The 22,403-nt window shown below is 34.5% G+C and overlaps 1 protein-coding gene across 1 annotated transcript; it reads right to left on the reverse strand.

The window, feature by feature from the left end:
* Nucleotides 1-1,068: 1,068 nt before the first annotated feature.
* On the reverse strand, nt 1,069-21,848 carry LOC128239785 (GTPase IMAP family member 4-like). The gene is made up of 8 exons (XM_052956221.1): nt 21,711-21,848; nt 19,356-19,443; nt 19,077-19,169; nt 17,240-17,299; nt 11,060-11,098; nt 10,612-10,638; nt 9,053-9,180; nt 1,069-3,532 (listed from the first exon to the last, which is right to left on the reverse strand). The coding sequence occupies exons 2-8, from the start codon at nt 19,432-19,434 to the stop codon at nt 2,705-2,707; spliced, it is 1,254 nt and encodes a 417-aa protein (XP_052812181.1). The 5' UTR covers nt 19,435-19,443; nt 21,711-21,848; the 3' UTR covers nt 1,069-2,704.
* Between the last annotated feature and the right edge of the window lie 555 nt (nt 21,849-22,403).

Genomic DNA, 22,403 nt, shown 5'->3' on the forward strand with positions numbered 1-22,403 from the left:
CATATTAACCAATGATATCATTTACTTTTGGACAGTTGCCTAAAGATGACCTGTGGACATATAATCCAAGTTGTATACAATTTACTGCTGCTGTCTCATAATTAAAGATGATTAACAGTCATTTGTTTGGATGCAACACTGCAGAATGTATAAGATGTTTTGCTTCAATAAGGTAATTGACTTTCAGCTGCAAAAGTTTATTTAATTGATGCACTAAGTATATATATATATATATATATATATATATATATATATATATATATATATATATATATATATATATATATATATATATACTGTAGACTGATGATAAAGGACATAATAATTATAATTTGTTAAATTTAGCTATTCTTTGTTTATTTTCTTGTATTGCTGAGCTGTATTTTTAACAAAGCCATGCAATTTGAGATGTGTTAATAACATATATACATCTTTCTGTATCTATACATATTAATCTTGTATTTGTTCAGTTATTTTTATGCAAATGTTTTTTTTTATTTTGGCCCTTTTATACACTCATTCATAGAGCAGGACTTTGTACAGTTTTATCTGCAGTGTATGGGCTGTCCGGCTAGTAGCCTCCAGTAATTTGTATATAGTACATATAGTAAAAGGTATAAATAAAGAGGCCATTGTCCAATCACCACCAGATTTGGTCAAAAGGTGTATGAGCATAATATCTTGGTCAAAGTTGATACCCAGCAGTATTTCTTAAGTCAGTTCATCACATTTAGTTATAGGAATTATATTAAATTGGTCTTGTAAGATCATTTATTGTAGAATTGTTGCCCAATCTTCACGAAATTTGGTATGAAAACAATTTCTTGGACTAGTTTGTTAACCAGCCTATAACTTGAGTAACATTCAGGATAAATGTTTTTTTTTTAGAAATTACTTTAATTAGGTATTTTCCAATCAATTACAAAGCCTTTCCAGTCACCAAATTTTGTCAGAATGTGTATGGGCAGAATGCGCTGATCAAGTTTTACAACAAGCCTTGTGTTATAATAAAAAAACATTTATTGTGATAGATTAACCTGTTGTTGTTTATGTGTAATATAATAAAATAAATTATTATTTAATGTTATGCGATTTTCTTTTTCCTTGTATTGTTCGTGTGTGATTTTCTACAGAATACAGTTATAGCATCATCCGTGTGGTTTTAAAACAATATATATAGATATATAAATATTACATCTATTATTTTAATTATAATTTAACATTCTAGTATGGAAGAGGTATTTAAGGGCGGGCAGCGATGCAAAAGTGGATGGGGATGGTCAAAATCTAATACGTTAAAAAAATGTTTTATTTATCTTTGAGGAAAGATATGTTTGGGAGTGAAACATTTATTCTTGGCGACCTGTTTAGGGTTAGTAAGGAGTTAAACAAATTTTACAATAAAATATTTTAACAGATTTTGGATAAAAACGCATTCACATTATTACGGAAATGTCTGTCGACATTAGTACTTCGTTTTTATGTCAAAATGCACCAGACTACCTATTCAACAATGCCTTGAGAGATTTTGATGATATCTTGTCAAATAAAAAAGTACTACAGAACAATAATTTCGTGGATGAAAGTCCTTTCCGGGTTACAAAAATGCATATATCGCTTTTATAAAATATCAGCAATCAACACAAAGCCACAATACATTGTTGATAGGGCAGTTCCGATAAACATGACTCACAAACATATTCGTTTTGTATAAAGACATTTCCGGGAAAACGTAAATGCTTTTTGATTGGAAATCTGATAAAATATTCTTTCGTAAAAAATGCTCAACTCCTAATTACAGCTTTTCATGTTGCATCGGATATGAGTCATGCTTGTTGAATATTGAACCTCAAAACTAAATAGAAGTTGATTTTTTAAAACATTTAAAATGTTGGTTTCTTTATCGACTTTTTCATAGTTCCGACCCTTAAAGCAAAATATGTACCCGAGTTCTCGAGATTAGAAATTTGACTTAGTTGCTTCTGGAATATAAAGACTTTCTAAAGGTAATACACACATATGCTGTTCAAAAATATTAAGCAATACAAAAGAAATCAATTCACGAAATAACCTGAACACATTCCGTACATGAGTAATCGAGAAAACATAAAACGTTCTTCCAATCTTTAAATCACACAACATTATTTAGCAAAACATATTATTTTCTTCATTATATGCAACATATACTGTACAAAACGCTTTCATGTTAAATGCATCACAATCATTGAAACCAACACGCACATGCAGCACAGGGACACTGGTTGTTTGTTTTTATAAAACGGGGTCTTTGTCATTATCACATTCAGAAAGTATTAAAGTTCATAGTATTCTATTTCTATTTAAAACCTTTAAAAATGTATACTGGTAGCTTTTTTGTAGACTTTTTTATTTTTAGCAGGTTCAAGCTGTTTCCAACCATTATTAACTTTTCTTGTTTTAACGCCTTGCCTCCTATGGACCTTTACCGCTTCTTGCTGATGAAAAGCATTGAATATTGAAGGTGAAGGAGGGTCCCAAATGCCTCACCGAATAATTTATTATTGTGATTTCACTTCAAAGTGTTGATAATGTTATCATAGTATCCTGCCCTGGCTTCGAAATAACATTCGAAAAAAATCACATGACTTAAGTATCATTGTATAGGTTAACAGGACACATATAAGTTACAATGTCCTAGTTTCGATTATCCAATTCTCTTCTGCTGTCACCAAAATTTTAAACCTGCAATAAATCCAGTAACTGCATCTGCAGCTGTGATCAAAGCTGTGCCAACACCACTTACAACAAAGTCAACCACGTTACCAAGCAGCGTTCTATCATTTTCAATATCGTTTTTGAACTCGTTGTAATTGATTGTTGTTTGGTAAGTAATTTGAGGCACAACTTTCTGCGATTTTCTTGCCTTGCGTTTGCTGACGGGATCGTTCTCGGGGTAAGGTGGAAGCATTTCATCTACGTCTTCATCTGCAGTATTTCTTCTCAGCCACTTTGGAATCCATGACTTCACATTTTTTTTATTCTTCGATTTGATATATTCCTCAGCAAAAAGAGCGATATTTTCCGTGCATTCATTCGTAAAGAAAGGTTGTTTTTGCCTTTTTGTTTCCTCAATGATTCTTTCATAGATAACTTTTACTTGATCTTCAACACATCCACAACTATTATCTATGATCAGAACTTTTTGTTTGCATCTCTTGAGCAATTCATCTAACTTTGGGTGTCTTTCAAGAGTACTTCTCTTCTCCCCACCGATATATTCATCTCTCTCTTCATTGTTTTTTGTATATGTAAGGACTACATATCCAAAATCCCCAACCTTTTTACCAAAAAAGTCGAAAAATAAATCAACTGTTTTTGCAATTTCCTCTGAAAATCTATCTGGTCGCAAAGTAAACAGAATAGCATTAAAACCGGGTACTGTGAGTGCGACACATTTCGAAAGTTCCTGGTAAACAAACGTATCATCATGACCGGAATCGAAGAATCCAGGAGTGTCAACAATATCTATTTGCCACCCAAATCTGTTCGCCTCCTGAAAAAGAATATGCAACTTGCTTAATTGTCAGCGTTGTATGTTATTAAACTAGACCTGCTCTAGGTAGATACATAGAGTCATATTGTAGCTTAGGTTAGAAGCAGCCGTCCTCGAAATTTTAGATGTAACTTTATGTTTTATACCATTTTGAAAAGACAGAATGATCTGTATTTGATTCTGTATCTGAATCACCGCCCCATGCCTACCAACATGATTATCCAAGTAAGGCACCACCATAAACAATAACTAGCAGTTGGTATAATTAAAACACATAAATCTGCATTGGCATCAAACTGTAGTTTAAGTAAGAAAGGAACGTTCAGCAAATGTGTGAATAACAGGTAACTGAATAACAGGAGTTTCAAGACGCAATCGTGTGACCTCTCATATTTTTCCTGATGTGCTTCATGGATAAAAAAACTTCACCACAATTAACATGAAGGCCTGATACGATCAAGTTGAAATCGAATATTCACACAAAGTGCGAACAACATTCACAGAAGGCAGTCTTGGATTTGATGATAATTTTAAAATGCTCTTCGGATTAAGCCCTGCCACATATTAGTGACGTATGAAAGAATGCTTAGGAAACATGAATATGAATGTCGGGATGATGTATTTTGCTGGTTAAATAAATTTTCCATATGAACAACAACTTAAAAGAATTGATCAAGTATTGACACAATTGGCCAAATGTAATTATAAACGCAAGTGCGAATGCTGTGAAAAAAATGCTATTTTATACAGGTTAAATAATTTAGCGTTTGAGGACACGTTAAAGGCGTTGATAGAGTATAAACAGAACCAGGAAAAGTGGAAGAAGTAATGAAATCGCCAACACAGAATACGATGAGGTGGGATTTTGTTTAGCTCGCGGGATACTACAGCAGAATCGTATAAGATTTCAGAAAAATGAAACGCCTTTTATCTGAATTGATACATTGAACACCACCAAAGACGAAAAGTAAAATTATTACTAGGGACTGAAAGCGGACCATTGAAGAACAAAGGGAGACCAGCAATCTAAAAGACATTTTATCTGAAACACCGATATAAGCATACCCAGATTTCACTTAACCATTAATTTTTACTACAGATATCTCTGGAAAAAATTTAAAGCTGCACTCTCACAGATTCACCGTTTTGACAAGTTTATATTTTTTGTCTTGGAATGAGCAAATTTTTGCGAAAATATCTGCAAACCAGTGATATAAGACTGCTGACAAAAGATCAGATCGCAGATTTTCATAATCCCGTTCGACAATTAATGTTTTATGGCGAAAAGCGTCACTGACGGTTTAAGAAAAATGCATAAAACATCAATTTGTGACATTAAATATGAAAATCTGCGATCTGAATTTTGTCACCAATCTAAAAACACTGGTTACCATGCATTTTTGCATAAATTTGCTCGCTCCAAGAAAAAATAAACAGTTGTCAAAACGTTAAATCTGTGAAAGTGCAGCTTTAAAGGCAGTATTTATCAGGAGCAGGAAGGTCAAAAGAATGTGATATGCTAGCAGAGCATTGTCAACAAATATCAGAAAATATATTGCGCACAAACTATAAGATAGATTAAATGTAGAATTGCTGTTGATATCTATAGATGTAACAGAGGTGGCACTTCATAAGCTGTTTAGAGAACTTAGATACACTGCAGAGATAAGAAAATAAGTATTGATAGGGACATACCCCATCATGGAGACACTAGAGATGAAGTGAACAATAGAGGTTTGACAGAAACAAGACCTGAAGCTGAAGAATCAGAAACTGGATTCGACAGAGATGCAGCTAGTAAAAACAAAGACTCGGGAACTATTGTCTAGATGGATAAACAGAAAGAAAAGTATGATACAGATAACAAAGGAGACGAAAAGTCGTTAGAGAAACAAAAGAATAAGTAAGAAGAGTTGCAGAAGAAAAGGCAGCACATGGGTAATACTGAAATAGCGAAGATTATAATGAGAGGAATACTTAGGAAGATCAAGAACAACTAGTAGAGCCAGAGCCCAGACGCTAAAATGGGACCAGACAACCAGCTCAGAGGTACGAAGTCTACCAGAGGTGCATTGTAACTGTGAGATCTGAGAATCTAAGCATTAGTGAGTTGGGGATTTCACGATTACTTGATTCAGTGGATGGAATAGTTGAACTCAACTTAATAGATTATATAGTGAAGTAGTTATATAAGCTGGTAAAATGGTTGTATGTATATTTTTGTAACAAATGCTGTTTTTGACAAAACAATTGTATGACCTATTATCCATGTTGCACAGACGGTAATATTCTATTTTGACTGAAGGTGGAAGAAGCATACACTTTTTGAATTTTGTCTTTGGTAAGAAGTCAGGACACAATTCGTGAAGTTTTGTTGCATTAAATTAAATTGAATTGTATATATAATCCGTATTGTATAAAGCTCTGGATCACGATTTGTAGGTGTCATAGACATATTGAGAGAAAATGTGTGGACATGTTATGAGTTTTGTAGAATGCATTTAAAACAAACTACAGTTAAGTAGGAGCACTAGTATAGATGTTTTTGTGATATGAATGACAAGACATCATTTAACGGAGCAGAGTAGTATGTAGCTTAGGTAATGTTTTTAATGTATTGACTCAGGACATTTTCCCTCATGCAAATTTTAGAAGCAACCTGATGTTTTGACTTTGTTAAGCAGAATTGTCTGTATTTGATTCCATGTTTGCTTTATGTATTAGTCTAGGACGTGCAAAGTGTTTGTATTGGAATGTTGACATTTGGTTAAATTTATTACTAAAAAAATTATGTGTTATATATTTTCGTGATTCTAGGCTTTGTGTGTAGGTTACAAGATAGAAGTTAAAACACACTGTCTGTATTATGTATGCTTATGTAGTTTTGGATCTGGTGCAACAAAGCGACTAACTGAACATACGTCTTCTTTCCCCTGATTATATACATTTTAATTAAGTGTGATATTCACGAGGAATTACAATATAATACGACATAAGCTTATTTATAGCGCAGTGTCACAAACTTATATATTATAGCAAAACAGTGCTGCTATTATGTTAGAATCAAATATTGAATACTGAATACAATTCATGATATTTGATGGTGTTGAGTTATAGTTGATAAGGCTATTGGCTGCAATAAAATTTAACCCCGTCCTGTGTCCAATGATGACATAATCAGTTAAAGTATATCTAATTGCCATAACGACATGAGTTCGAAGTGATTGCCATTTCAAGTCACAATGAGCTGGCCCTAAGATACATACGTTTTGAAACTTTAGCATTAGCCTTTAAAGTGACACTTATTCAAAATCAATACATACACATGTGTAACAAACATCAATTGTGACTGATTAACCTTTAAATACTTACTGAATGATGCATTTATGAAAAATATTAATAACTGATAACACGACTGCAACCGTGTATTTAATAGCAGAAAGCGCAAAAATATTAAATGATTGGTGAATGATAAAAGCTTTACTGTAGTCTACTATAGTCTCATAAGGTAGAAAAACCGTGTTTTTTGCTCATTTCTTTCAAACTAAACTCGGTATCGCTCATCAGAACCACTGTTTTCGAAATTTATTCATCCTTTTTGGAATATTCAAAAATATTATTAATTGTGGTAAATCTTATCTGGGAGTAAGAGTGCATCTTTAAGACAAACTGGAGTAAACTTAACTCAAAATTATGTTCGATAATATAGATATTGTAAACTGTTTTAATATTCCCTGGTTATAGTAGTGTTTTATTTCCATTTCTTGTTCTTAAACTGAACATACGAAACATATCATTTGAGAAGGATCCAAGGATTTAATTTGCCTTATTGAATAAATTGTGGGATGACTGAGATTAGGAAATGTACGTTTCACAAACTATAGGAGAAACTGGAGTGATATGATAAGTTAGGGTTTCGAATGGTCTGGCTATATAGCCTGGCTTTCGCTGTCACAAGTTCAGCTTCGATCCCCCAACCCTGTCTTATCATAGATGCATTTGTCGTGATTAATCCGAAACGTATGACCAAATGCTATATCTGTGTACAAAGATGCCACTACATTGGGAATACGAGGAATGACGACTGTACCACTACTCGAACAGCGATAAGTGTACGTCTTTACTCTAGCCCTTAATGTTATGATTTGGGTTGCGATTAAACACAAAATGAGAAAATCGTTGTGATTGTTGAACAATGAATGGCATTCTGGGTGATGATGATCAATTTAGAAGAGCCATGACAATTTTGAACTGTCGTTGTTCTGCTTCAACAAATTGTTTGTGTTTTAGTGTGTGTTTTTTTTTCAAAACAGCCACGAACTACGTCCATCCACGATGACAAACTAAATCCTGGTTCTTAGCCCGATTGGCTGCAACTTATCGTAGAAGCAATACTCTTGGTGAATCGGAAACATATGACTCAAATTGCACCTCGTACAAAAGTTGACGATCACTCTTCGGCCCATGCCCTTTGGCAAAGACAATAAGAATACTGCTTATTGTACCACGGCGATGTTACGGATAGAAACGATTTATACTCGACAAAAAAATCCCCACGATAGTTCAAATAAATGTTCCATTCATCGCAAATTGTAGAAGCACAACAACAGTTCTGAACAGGTCATAATTGTCGTGGCTCTTCCTGTTTCACGATCGGTGAAACATTTCCGCAACGTTTTAGATCATGGTCAATCATAGCCTTAACAGTGGAAGCTAGAGACAGGCCTAAGGCAACGAATGGTCATTATATTATGCCTAATTGAGTGGCGACAGTACTGAGGTTTATTTGTTAAAAAAAAACATAAGAGAAATGATAGACGAAACAGGCGATAAACTGTAGTTTTGGGCCTGAAAAAACAATGCATTTTGATTGCAGAAATCGGTCAGTTCAAATTCAGATCATATCCTATTTAAATGTATATCACTGGGTCAAATGTTAAAACACAAACTTTTTAACCCTCGAATGGCCACATTTTATACCGTAGATTTATTCAATCAAACAGAATGTGTGTTTTAATGAAATTTTGGCCAGGTTCGATTATGGATCATATCGGATAAAAAGGTCAACTGGTCAAAAGTTGGAAAGACCATGCAAGCACTCTGTCGGGGCAACAATTCGTATCTAATGTATTTTAACATTTCATTTGCACTGGAAAAACAGCTTTAAGCCAAGTTTGATAAAGATTAGATACATCCGATATGTTATGTCAATATTTCAAACACTGACCTAGGAAGTGATACAAAATTTTGGATAGCAATCACGCAATAATTACTCCACATGTCTGAATTATCAACATATGATGTGCTGAATCTTTTTGATATACTTTTTTTCCGTTTTGACGCTTTTGGACAGCCAACTCAAACTTCTTTAAACATGAAAACTTTCATTTAAGCATGAATATGATTGTCTCATATGTTCAAGTATTTTTAAATGACTTTCGTTTTTAACTATGTCAAATTCAACATCAAAAAGAAAAAAAAAATCGATCAAATAGTATAATTCGCAAGGAGTGATCTTACTTGACGATGACATGTTTTTGTCACAGAGCGGTGTCCTCTACCAGGTTTGAATGCCTTTCTTCCCAGCAGGCTGTTTCCAGTTTCGCTTTTCCCATGCCCAGTGTGTCCGACCAGAAGTATCCTAAGCTCTGAAGAAAGATGACTATATGTCAAGGTTTTTAATAGCTTATAGTCTTCCGGTATGTAACGGACCTTAAATGCCCATCCGACAACAGGTAAATATATAAAGTGCGTTTTGTCATTGTAAACTAGAATGAACACCATTGAGGCAGTATGTTGACTATGACAAGTATCTACGATACTACGAAATATAGTTTGTGATAAGAAATGCCCAGTTTAACTAGGATTAACCCATTTCGCATATTTTTAAATTCAAACGATTTTATGGGGTATTAATACGATAACATGATCAATAACTTACTGATATTTTCAATTGATTTTGTTTATTTTACAAGATTTACAGCTCAACTTCCATTCCTTCAATGAACTGCCTTTCGCCAATTACGTTTATCAATCGATGAACGCAACATCTTCGGATATGTTCGGATCGCAATTCATCGCATAGCAATATACATGGAAACTATTGATCTTATTATTATTTGTATTGTGTCAGCAGGTCCCGTAAACTATAACTCAATATTTAAGAAAGTGTTAATTTATTATATTTTAAATGGTTTGTTGCCAAAAGTGTTTAAATTTTACGTTTAAAAGTGAGTTCAAGTGGTTATTGTGACGTCATTTGAAAAAGATGTTTCCGGTTACAGTCGGGTCGTTCTATTTACAGAATGAGTAAGAAAGGATTACTGAAAGGTTATCCTAAATGAAATGAAGTATTTTTTTTCAACAATTATTGAATAAAATAATGAACTTTTGGTGTAAATATAAGTAATGAATTGCGGTATTGATGTCATTATCGGGGATATGAACGCAATTGGGCTGGTCAAATACGCGCGGACTCCACATACTTTGACCAGCCCAATTGCGTTCATACCCCGATAATAACATCAACCCCGGAATTCATTCCTTAATTGAAAAATAATAATATCCAAGATTTGATAGTCTGTCACTTTTAAAATAACTTTTTACTGAAATGAATGTTTATTCAATAATGTTAGTACCTAAGTTTTTACTTTAGAGTTAAAGGTTTACACATAAATATACATAAATATACATACTTATTTATTTCCAAAAACAGTGAAAAAATAACCGAAAAGAAAGAACGATGTAAAACCTTGATTAATATCTAGATCTTCAAGAATGACATAGCTTCGCCTGTAGCATTTTTCCACCTGAGTACGGTAAGCCCCGATGATACTAGTACATGATACATCCATTCATGTATATATTTATGCAAAGAATAGAATGTGTAAACTTAATACTTACTCGTTTGCCAAATTTAAGGGTATTCAGTTACATCGATTATCAGGATATCAAGTAAGATGCATTTAGAGCTGTTACTTTTGAACGAACTTAAGTTCTATAAATTTATAATGATTTAAATAATAATTTAAGAAATAAATTGTGTTCACCAGTCCTGCCACCTATGATTTGCAATGTACCTTTTGTTTCGTCGTCTCCAAGTCCATCTGCAATAAAAGGAATGTAAATATGTATCATCTTTGTGTAACAATTAGTATCAATTAACTGAAGAACTAAGCAAGGCATAAGCCTTTGTACTTGTGCAATATTTAATTATCAATATCACATTAAAATGGCCTCAGCGATAAAGGTTAAATATATGAAGCCCTTTTAGTCATTCAATACGTCGTTTTTTGGGAAACGAACTACATTAGGTAAATAACTGAAATTCACAACAGGTACTTACTTGATCCTAATTTCTAAAAATATATCAAGTGAATGTAGCTTACTTAATTTAGACAATTACCTCCTTGAACTTATCTTTAAATTTATTTCCACTCAAAGTCGCAAACCTCTTTACGTGAAAAATGTACGACAGGCCTTATTTATACTGGAACTTGACATTGTTTTTTTTTAGAAAATAACTACCTAGTTGTTCAAGTTTTGAAGTCCCAAGGTCGAACTCGTCTGAAAAAAAATGATAAAGTAAATAAAGTACCCGTACGTGTGTGATACAAGAAGAAACCATTATTGTATAGAACAATAATGCTTGCCATCTGCCAGCATGAAGTATTTCGCTACAGCTGCAGTTGTATACACACTGTGTGGGAATGGACACCGGATATAGCTCGAAAAATGATCAATCAATAAGCATTTGATTCTGACACATGGTAAGTTTTTTGTTATTATTATTTTGTTTTATAGTGATATTTATCAAATTCGAAGAGCTTCGAATAGATCAATCCTGTGCAATACACGACTATAATGGAAATGTGTCTCCTCTTTTGTATAATAGCAAAATTCTCGCCGAATGTTGCATGATCGCTCACAAATGTTCCGTAATGTGGTACGATTTCAAACATAAAACAACAAATAGAAAATAAGAATGAAAACTGAATCGAGCGATTTCATTATAATTACAGCATCTAATATTGTGTATGATATCAATACGATATGTTTTGTTGTTATGGAGATATTCATCCTTTTTGATGACCTGAAGATGTACCGGGGATAGCTAAAGCAAATAAATAACTGCACAGGGGATAGCTATTAACTGTACTGAGGATAGTTGCGATGTATTTATATTAACGAGACTGTGATGATGGTTACGTCTTCTTAACTCTATGCAAGCTCATGGAAAATTGTCCAATGTTGTCCATATCGAATAATTAGAGCAATAATGTTTCTGTTATATGTATAGTATACCTTACATAAATGTGTCCCTTGTTTGTATATATAATTTAAATAAAGATGATCGGTCCGTATGTCTTTGCATTCTAATGAAAATTCAGTTTTATATCATCAGCTGTCCATATCATAAATATAATATTGACCGGTGACGTCAAACAACTAGTAAATGCGGCTTGCTATTTTTACAACGACGTAGAAAAGTCGCAAGAAAACTTCATTAGCTTTGTTTAATAAAACACACCTACAGCGCTTTAAAAGTATTTAATGGTAATATAAAAGGTTCGGTATAATATAAAAAATATTTACATTACACTTCGGGCACCAGTCAATTGTATCCACGGCCCCCCAGGTCCTGGGGTATACCGGGGATAGCCGGGGAAAAGGGCCGTGTTTTTACTTTCCATGTGCCCCCGCAGGGCCGGGTGACCGCGGTGGTTTTGTCATAGCGCCAAATTAAGCGGAGATTGGGCCTTATGTAGAGTCTCTGGGGTGCGGGGGCATTTGGCCGGGGTTGAACCATCAGTTTGTTCCCGCAGGGCGGGGATTTTACCCGGGGTTGGCTGGACCGAAAGTCAAAGTCCCGGCTATTTTTGCAACGTTTTTGCACACTAAGTCATCAATAATAAATAATATATTGTGATCAAATTTTGTTCACTTGAAGCTGTTTCTAAGCTTGGATCGATGTTGCTATTACTTAGAACAGGAAATGGTCTCAGCTCGCTCACTTCACCGAGAAACTAAGTATTGTGACCAACCTTGTAATATAAGCAGCATGCATACACATGTATACGTTCATTTAGGAGGACATGTACCAAACTCATTGATAACTTAAGTTTATTCAATAATTTGTCATAACATTGTACTCTCACTTTTGCAGATAATTTGAAAAATGGATTTGACGGATGCATCCATGGATTTGTTAGCGGTAACTGTGACTGAGGATAATGGAAAAAAGTTTGTGTGCAGCATATGTACCTATTCAACTAACTACAAAAGCAACCTGAAAAGGCAAATGAATGTACAAAGAGACATACCAAGAACCAGCACTCCAAAATCTAAAGAAAGGCGAATGAAATATCGAAGCCATTAAATATTATGTGTATTGTATATATACTGTTATTGTGTTACGATCATCTTGGTCCATTTTTACATGCTATCCCCAGTACACATTGCTCAACTTTGAAACTATCCCCAGTACACAAAACGGCTATCCCCGGTACAGTATCGTGAACATTTGTAAGGGCATATATTTAACAGTTTAAAAGTTACATTGCCAGTTTTTACAATAAACATAGTTTAGCTTATGCTTGTAAAATCCTTCAATTCAGATTTCTTTATTTATTCGATATATTTCCTAAGATTACAATACTTACGAAATTCTGTGAGTTTTGAGGTGATCATCACAGATTTAGAGTAACATTTTTCATGGTCTGCTGATTTTTAGGCATTATAAAGCACAACATAGGCCAAATTTAGCATTCAGCTTTTAGTTCAAACACTTGTTTTATTTGTGGATACGGTAGATAATCGTTAACACAGCAAGATCTTACCTCTGGTCTAGAAAAACAACAGCATATTGGTATGTTTACTTATCACTTTTTGAGCTATATCCGGTGTCCATTCCCACACAGTGATACACAAGCGTAAGTATCTTCCATGAGCAAGAAATTTTACAGAAATATATCCCGGCCCGAGTACAAGGTAGTTTACGCAAACGAAGCATTAAAAAATATGTTGTTACTTCTTCGGCGTGTTTGCATCGATGTGCTTATTGATTCACGTCGTCTATATATTGGACATTGATTTAAAGTAACATGTCCAGGTTTCTATCAGGACCAATAAAATAATGTTAGACGGTCCTTCAAACAGTGATGTTTTAACATGTTTAACTACGCAATTTTACTCAAAACATGTATTGGAACACTTTTCTAAAGTCTTTATCTACAAAACATCAACATTTTAGAGAAATTGATTAAGCAATAAAAAATTAATTTCATTTTGATGTATTTTATCGCATTAGAATATGGCTTATTAACTTACGAAAACAAATTTCATTTTTAATTCAGTGATAAAACGTCAATAAAGTGTTGTCTGATATAAATGGAGCGTTATTCTTGACGACGATGAAAAGATACATGAAGATATTTAAAGGCGGTCGATTAAGTAAAAAAGAGGACAAAAACAACAACACAAATGAATGTGGTCTAATTGTAGTTATCGTCACTTAAATATTCATTATAATTCTTCCAAATGTACGAAATTTAAACTTGAGCAACGGAGATCAAGTAAGCAACTCAAAGCATAACCTATTTTTCTGTATAACTCATTTTTAGTATAACATTGCTCTATTTCTATTGATCAGAAAAAAATATCACCCTGGATATTGTAAACAAATCAATGGGCAAAAATAATTGCTTAATTGACAATATCTTATCAATCAATCAGTTTATATCTTAATTTAGATTTATGATGAATGTTTACTTTAATGCAGTAGTACATTTTCCATCTAAACTAATATTTATATGAAAAACTTAAGAGGAGAACGTGATATTTCTTCTTGATTTCGGGAGAAAACGTATGCGAAGACGTTCGGTGCATAATGTGTTTAAACAGGAAATGACTTCATGAACATATAACACTTTGTGATTTAATTTCACCGGATAAAGCGTCATAATTTAACAAAAAGCAGATTTTTTTTAAAAGCTTTATATCTTTGTTGAAGTTCTGACTGGATATGCGTTCTACTTATTAACCGACTTAAACAGACCGGATGTATCTTTTGTTAAAAGAAATCCGGATTATAAGTATCGTCCATGGCTGAGAGTGTAAGATAGGTTCATCCCGGCCCAAGCGTAGGGTATTTCCGAGTTTCCGCAAAACACCCTGCGCGAGGGTTGGGATGAACCTATCTTACACGAGGGACTATGGTAGATGTTTTTTCTCCCACCTCAGTTTAACAAAATTCAGTAAAAATGTATTTTTGCTGGAAATCTTTTGTGCGTGGGGAAGAAAATGCGTATGGACATGTGATAATTCGTGGCTGTCATGGATATGCGCGCAGTGATTCAGATTATGTTAAAAGTCAAATCGGTCTTTAAATAGTTCTGAGAAGAGTGAAGCATTTCTTGAAAGGTGCCTGAAAACTTTTTATGGTGACATTTAAAGCGAGAAATAATTAATTAGCATTCTAAATATTGCCACAAGACAAGGTTTCTATGATGCTACAGACAACAGTCTTCAACAAGGGAGGTTATTACAATGTGGTGACCATTAAAAGAGTTCCATACGGGTACTTGTTTTATCGTTGCCCGTGGGCAAGGAAAGAATTTCTAGCATGGTTAAAATTTTGTACCTACTTATCTGTGGTGGGAGAAAATACATTTCTGCAACGCTTCGTGTAGCGCGTAAATCGCATTGCTTTTGATATTTGGCTCATCAATAGAGCAGGTGAAACAGATATTATGATTAATGTCGTTTTTGCTACTTATTACTGAAAAAAAACATTGGATAAAAAGACTCGCCACCATATAATACACCACTGTCCATTATATTCAACTCGTCCAGGGAATATGTTAGTAAGCTTGCCAAAGGCTAACAAATAATTCCGGTTACTCATGTCGAGTAACCGAGGTTATCAACAAATGAAATGTTAGTTCTAAATTTCTATTGGTCAAGTAAATTCTCGATTTACAAGTATTAATCCTTTGTGGTAAAGCTCTCTTTTGAATCAAGCCATCGTCAATACAAGGTGTGTTAAAAGTTATGGAATTAATTTCATCGTCATTTAAAAAAACCCACCCTACCCCCCCTGCATATTTAAGGCAGCCGAGCTGTACGCTTTATACACAAACATTAGCATGAAACGCATTATATTATCATTTTTCGATGTAAATAGTTGCTCTCTTATATTGTGTTGTTCGAATATTTCAGTTATGCCATTACCATCGCTCTATTGAATGACGTACAACCGGGGAAGCTGGCGACCCAGTGCAGAAAGTTCAATGTGGGCAACGGCCATTAGAAGTCGCCAGACGAATAACCCGAAGAATCCAAGTCCGGCGAGGCTCCCATAGATTATATGAAAAAAATGTATTTTTGTGTTTCCTAAGCAGAATGTGTAAATTATCATGATACATTGCTTTTGTTCAAAGGGCTTTGTACGATGAACACCGCGTCAATACCCGTTGTACTAAATACGCCATACTTCTATTGGTTAGCGCTCGACAGCACCTTTCTATCCAAATCTTAAGCAAATTTATCATTAACAATTTTAAAGTGCTTTCCGAACATTGCTTTTTCGTGACGGAATTCACTTACATTTGCTAAAGAATGAATACTTGTAATTTATATTTGATACTGATTTGCATATTTGCTAAGCTGAACTAAATTGTATCGTTTAACTGCTGCAATAAGTGATTGCATTGCAATAATTGATTGCTTATTTTCAACCCCGAGGCTTTGGGGTAGGTCGCCATGGAAGACGCCAAAGTTTCGCAGGTGACCAGTTGGCCTTTAATCGGGTCAACATTTTCGGACCATTTTTTTTCAAAATTCATTTTGGGTCAAGGGGGCCCAAAATTATTTTTTTGCGCTATGGCCACTTGGGCCTAAATAGTTTGTGCTGTGGTCAATTTGGCCCAGATATTTATATATGTGAAAGGGGAGTCTCGCCAAACATTCCAAACCGTTTAAATGTAAATGAACAAAAATAAATTTAATGAAATGGACAGCTAAATTGTTTTCTCGTTTAAGAAATTTAACGTGTAACATGGAAATAAAGTTAAGAAAGCGTCGCCTTATTCAGGTTTAGGAAGAGTATGGTGTAAAGATTAAATTGGTTTTGGTCAACTTTGTTGATAACATGAACTATTTTTATATTTTATGTCTGACTTGTGACAGATCCTATAAGACTTGGAAATGTTATGTCAGTGAATATATAACAAAATAGATGTGTATATGGTAAATATCAAGAATATGTGACAATGGTCAGCAACCGTAGTTCCCTACATCTGATAGTGCACTTTTTTGTAGGTTGCATCTTTCTTGTGTGCAATGACAGAATATCTAGGTCCGGGCGGAAGAAAAGTGTATCATTTATTGTCAAATGAACAGCAATTCCTATCAAAGTCAGGGTAAAATAAAATTGTTTTAAAACGTTATTTGCAAGAATTTCGTAAAACTTGTTGTATATTATATCTTCCACCCAGGCACATGGAACACGCTTATAATTCATTTCATTTTAGTTAATAAAGCAGTACAATGTAAGTCATTTGAAATAACTCGTTTTGAAATAATGAGAAAATGTTACACAAATAATTAAAGCGTCTTCAATATCATCTGTAGCATAGCTAGCTATTCTAGACCTATTTCACCTCAAAGCTTATTATTGTTCACTAAAATGATTAATACATAACATGCCTGGTGGTTTCACATCTAGGCAGGTTGGTTCCCTTTTCGTCTGCGTTTTCGGATCGTCTCCTGGTGAATAAATATATATACATATAGGTATGAGATTTGAAAGAAGGCCGACGGACAATTAATCGCCTTTTCCCGTTCGGCTGTCCTTTCGTCTGTCTGTCTATCTCAATAGCATACACTTTTTAAGTGTATGGGTTTTGATGAGCCTGTATTTATTAATATATGCAGTATCATCGTGGGGCGAGACACATATTTGTTTGGCAAGGATCATATAATTCGGCCCACAGTCTTTAGTGCCCTTTTAAAGAGCTTTACTGAATAGGAAGAAATACTTTTCCGTCAGGAGACATTTTAAGTGTACTCGCTTACTGCAATGAAGTACGCCAAAGTTTCAGAAACACTAAACGATGACCCTTGACTTACTGACAAGATACCATTTTGCTATTCAGAGCCATTTCTGAGTAACTTATGGTTGGACACTGATATAACTTTTGATATTTGAAATGTGTTTTTTGTCTTGTATTAACGTTGCGTATGTGTAGTTTACTGTTTGTTTAGCCTTGACCACGAATTAGAATATTGGCTACAGTTTTCCAGTTTTCCTCTCTCATGATATAGGACAGTTTAGTGTGGGTCGATAGTTCAATTACTAGTTGTGTTGATATTTCTTCCAGGCTAGAGGAAGCACTAATATGTTTAGGCTGTATAAGTTCATGCTTGTGTATTATGTCATTGAAGGATGAGACCAGTGATAACTTAAAAAAAACAAACATCGTTTTGAATAGATATGGCGTAATCGCTTCAAAACGGTCAACTGAAACGAAGTATTAAACCATTTTGTGAATCACTACACAACTACTATGGAAACTAGAGTGACAAGCACAGCAACAATTTACGAATATCCTGTTTAGGGCTCCATGGTTGTAGCTGAACAGACACTAAACAAGATTTACGCAGAAGACAACAAAGAAAGGCTACATATGCAAATTTACTTTACGTTTAGAGTAGTTTTTATGCCACAACCTATTGCTGGTCCTATCTTTTATCAACACATGTTCAAATACTTTCAACTACTCACTAATCTTATACAGACATTACACAGACATAAATAAGTGGAACCGGAGTGCATTCTTCTCAAAGATAAGATGTAATATTCATACGAGGCTAATTTGTTCTGATAATTAATTACGCATTATTAAAATGTCCACACTTGTGTATTTTTTTTTCTTTCTCGGTTTCGTCCCAACTCCAAGGCACCTTTTGCAATCAGCTAAGATTTTCCTCAGGCAAAAATATGGATGCATTGGCCGTAAGAATATGCCAGGTTTTGAACATCATGGCAAAATGTTGAGAATTAGAACACAACAAAACATACATTGCCATTACTGACTTACACTTAACTAAGCCTTGCTTTCACTTTTACGATATTGACGATATTGACTCCGATTAATCTCGATTTATTTAATCTTCGTGAACGCAGATATTTTAAGCGATGTTACACAAAAGCAATATATATATATACAGTCGAACCCCGTTGGCTCGAACTCCCAGAGATCGGCAAAAATACCTCGAGCCTCGGGAAATTCGAGCCAAGCGGAAATGCTTACATTGAGTATAAAGAATTTGGTCCTTTAAATCCACTTCGAGTCAACAAGGAAATCGAGCAAAGCGAGTTCGAGCGAACGGGTTTCGACTGTATATATAATTTAAAGAAACTTTTCATAGTAGATGCATACTCATCGTAAGGATAATATAAACCATTCAATAATTATGCTTTTGCATCAGTATGCCGTCATAAATCAATAAATACTACACGAATAAAAGGTCGACCACCAACCTTTTAAGTCCGTCCCACATTCATCACAGAACTTTGAACCAGGTGTTTGTTCCTCCCCACAATCGTGGCAAAACAGTTTCGTAGGCTTTGTTGCTGAAAAAAAATATCATGGAGCATATGTAAGTATAATTATCAGAAATGTTGTAAAGATATGAGCAGTTGTGCTCGTATTAATACGATTTTTATTATCGGATATCATTACACACTTCACCCGATCAGAAAGCCTAAGAGCTTAGTCCCTATATCGTTTATTATTATTTTAAATGAACTTTAACTTACGTTCAACCTTCGTTCCACAACCAGAGCAATATCTTGCACCAGGTCGCAATTCCCCACCACAGTTTGAACAGTTTGGCATAGCTGGTTCCTTTACATTAAAATTCGAAACAACATCGTTAACATAACAAGGCTTAATCAAATTATAATTAATAAAAGAAAACAAGTAAAAAAGGACAACGGCAGGTTTTTAAAACAACGACGTCGGGATATCGCCAGTTTTACGTCGAAAGCTAGAATGACTTATCGAGTATATATAATAAACACGTAAAACATAGAAATAAATTTATAAATAAACAGACAAAACGAATAAAATAATTCGTCCCACTTCAGCAGTATTTTAATTCAGGTGTTTGGGATCCGCTTTCAGAATGGTTTGATCTGTGCCATGGTAGGAAATTAATCAAGAGGGTAAAAATATTTTATCGACCTCTGACGTCATTGAGTGTGTTGATTGCGCCTTTGAGAGTTTTACAACGGCGAAATATTGTCGCAAGTAAACACATGACAAGATAAAAATATTACACGGTTTTATAAGTTTTTAATGTATCTATGCATTATTTATGCGATTGAGCTAGTGTCTTGAGCCTTCTATTGCGAGTTCACAACATAATTCTATGATTTGACCTAGTGGACTAGTGTTATAGCCGTCATGGGTTATGCTGGGTTGGGAAATTATACCTTCTAAGATATTTCTATAAATTGACCAAGCGACATAGTGTTAGATCATACTCGGTATCCGAACGATTAGGTATCATATTTTATCAGTAGGTCAATTCGTCCCAAATATTTTCGGATATTTAAGTTCGTTCGGCACTATAAAGCTATAAGACAAATTAGTTCATTTAGACGTCTACAATTAGTCGAAGTGGTTCAATACGTTCACATGTGTCGCGATACTCGGAGTTCGAGGGTTCAAAACCCAGGCGTGCTGAAGAAATAGCCACGCAAAGTATAATTATAAGAAATAAACAAAACACGTTTGTGATGTCCAAAATCTAATATACGAGTGCCTAAATACAAATACAGCATGTAAGACATAAAATGAATACAGAATGAAATATAAATGGAATTTACCTGAAATAGCCACGCAAAGTATAATTATAAGAAATAAACAAAACACGTCTGTGATGTCCAGAATCTAATATACGAGTCCGCGGATATAGAAAAACAAAGTGGAAATGAAAGTGAAAGAATAATGAAGACCAGACTGAAAGTGAAAGTTAGTGACAGGGGTTAAGTTCTACTATTACTATGATGAATAATATTAGACACATATAGACAAACAAACAATGACAAACACATAGACAAATGACCCTGCGACACATGTATGTCAATAGTGATTTTGCTAAACTTCTAGCTTCCAAGAGCCTACTTCTCCTTACTTCCGGGAGCAGTATGTGGAGTTTGTATTAGTGAAATTGTTGGTGATAGTAAAGTGATATGACTGGTGTTGACCTGTCCGCTGTCGATGATAATCAGTTATATAGATTAATCATGGATTATCAATATGAACAGCAAAGGAAAGTGACAGCTGGCCATGGTCATGTGTTTACTTACAAAGTTTTTTTTCAGTCACTCGGAAAACGTAATTATTAAACTCAGTTTATGTCTACGAAACACTCATTCTTAATGTTCAGATCTGTCGAAAATAACGCTCAGTTGCTTCAACATTATGTTACTATGATATAACCATGTAACCTAGTGTTTGACCTAACATGACACATATTAATTAAACTTATGTTACAAGGATTTGTCTTCGCGCCAAATATAGCGGGGACTGGGCCTTTCTTATGATCCCTGAGGTGCGGGGGCATTTGGCAGGGATTTTACCATCAGTTCGTCCCCGCAGGACGGGGATTTTACCCGGTCTTGGCTGGACCGAAAGTTAAAGTCCGCGCTATTCCCCGGACATGGGGCCCGTGATTACAATTGACTGGTACATAATGAGCTTATTGTGGACGGCGACGGACAAAAGACGACGAAGAAAGCTCAACTTTGACCATTTCATTGACCAAATGTGCTTCACGCGAAACTTATTATGTAACTTTATAACTTTTATCATAATTTGACAGAAACAAGTGTTTATTCAGACATTTAGCGTCAACTAACCAATGTTAAGAACATTTTTCGTTTAACCCTTTTTATGGTATACGTCATCTCTCTGAATATCTAAACATCTTTCCCGATGTCATTATCAATTTTGAACAAATAATTTTAAAAATAAAAATGATTGTCCAACACGACCATTATACCTAAAACTATAATAACATTTTTTTTTTATTTCATAAGATACACATAACATCATCAAATTAGACAATTCAATAATTAATAAAGATTCATAAAAAATGAACTTACCCTTTCTCGTAAGATATATGAAGTATGTTTTGTTTTCCTTTTCAATCGGTAAATATGTGGTTTAGTTGAGAGTTATCATATATTCAGAAATACAAAACACTGCTGTACGAAACACAGTTTCCAGAAAATACAATCATGCGATGTTCTGGTGTTTACCTGGTGGAATTAGTCATGTGCTGCTATAACTCGCAGGTACGTAAGTTACAGGTAAACAATAGTTGTGAGATTGACAAACATATACAGTACAGTGGAACCCCGTTGGCTCGAGCTCGATTGGCTCGAAATCCTTATTGGCTCGAACTGGATGTAACGGAAAGATTTATTTTAACTGAAGATAAGCATTCCTGCTTGGCTCGAGTTTTTCGAGGCTCAATGTATTTTCGCCTGTCCCCAGGAGTTGGATGCAACGATGTTCGACTGTACTTTTCCAGTTTTACATAGTTGTCTCGCGTTCATGTTTAAGATACATTGTAGGTCTCAGAAAGGATGTGTTCATGTATACTAAATTAATATGAGGTCATCCTGCAATTACTATGCCACTAAACATAGCTCTTGGGAAAATAAAATGAGTCAAAAATGATTATGTCTGTTTTAGGGGCTGTATGCGCGACAATAGTATTTTTTCATTTCTGTTCACAGGCAATACAAATCAAATGCCTCTCATAACCTCACAATAGGTAATGTAAACTGATG

This window comes from Mya arenaria, chromosome 7, assembly GCF_026914265.1.
Source record: "Mya arenaria isolate MELC-2E11 chromosome 7, ASM2691426v1".
In the NCBI taxonomy this organism is placed as follows: domain Eukaryota; kingdom Metazoa; phylum Mollusca; class Bivalvia; order Myida; family Myidae; genus Mya; species Mya arenaria.

What these genes read in the sequence shown, in the direction of transcription:
- LOC128239785 (XM_052956221.1), bottom strand. Translation starts at nt 19,434, where the DNA reads ATGCCAAACTGTTCAAACTGTGGTGGGGAATTGCGACCTGGTGCAAGA. An exon ending in CCTAGATGTGAAACCACCAG is followed by an intron (nt 11,099 to 17,239) that starts GCATGTTATGTA and finishes ATTTTTTTTCAG; the next exon opens with ACGAGTTCGACCTTGGGACT. An exon ending in CAAAAACATGTCATCGTCAA is followed by an intron (nt 3,533 to 9,052) that starts GTAAGATCACTC and finishes ATTCTTTTTCAG; the next exon opens with GAGGCGAACAGATTTGGGTG.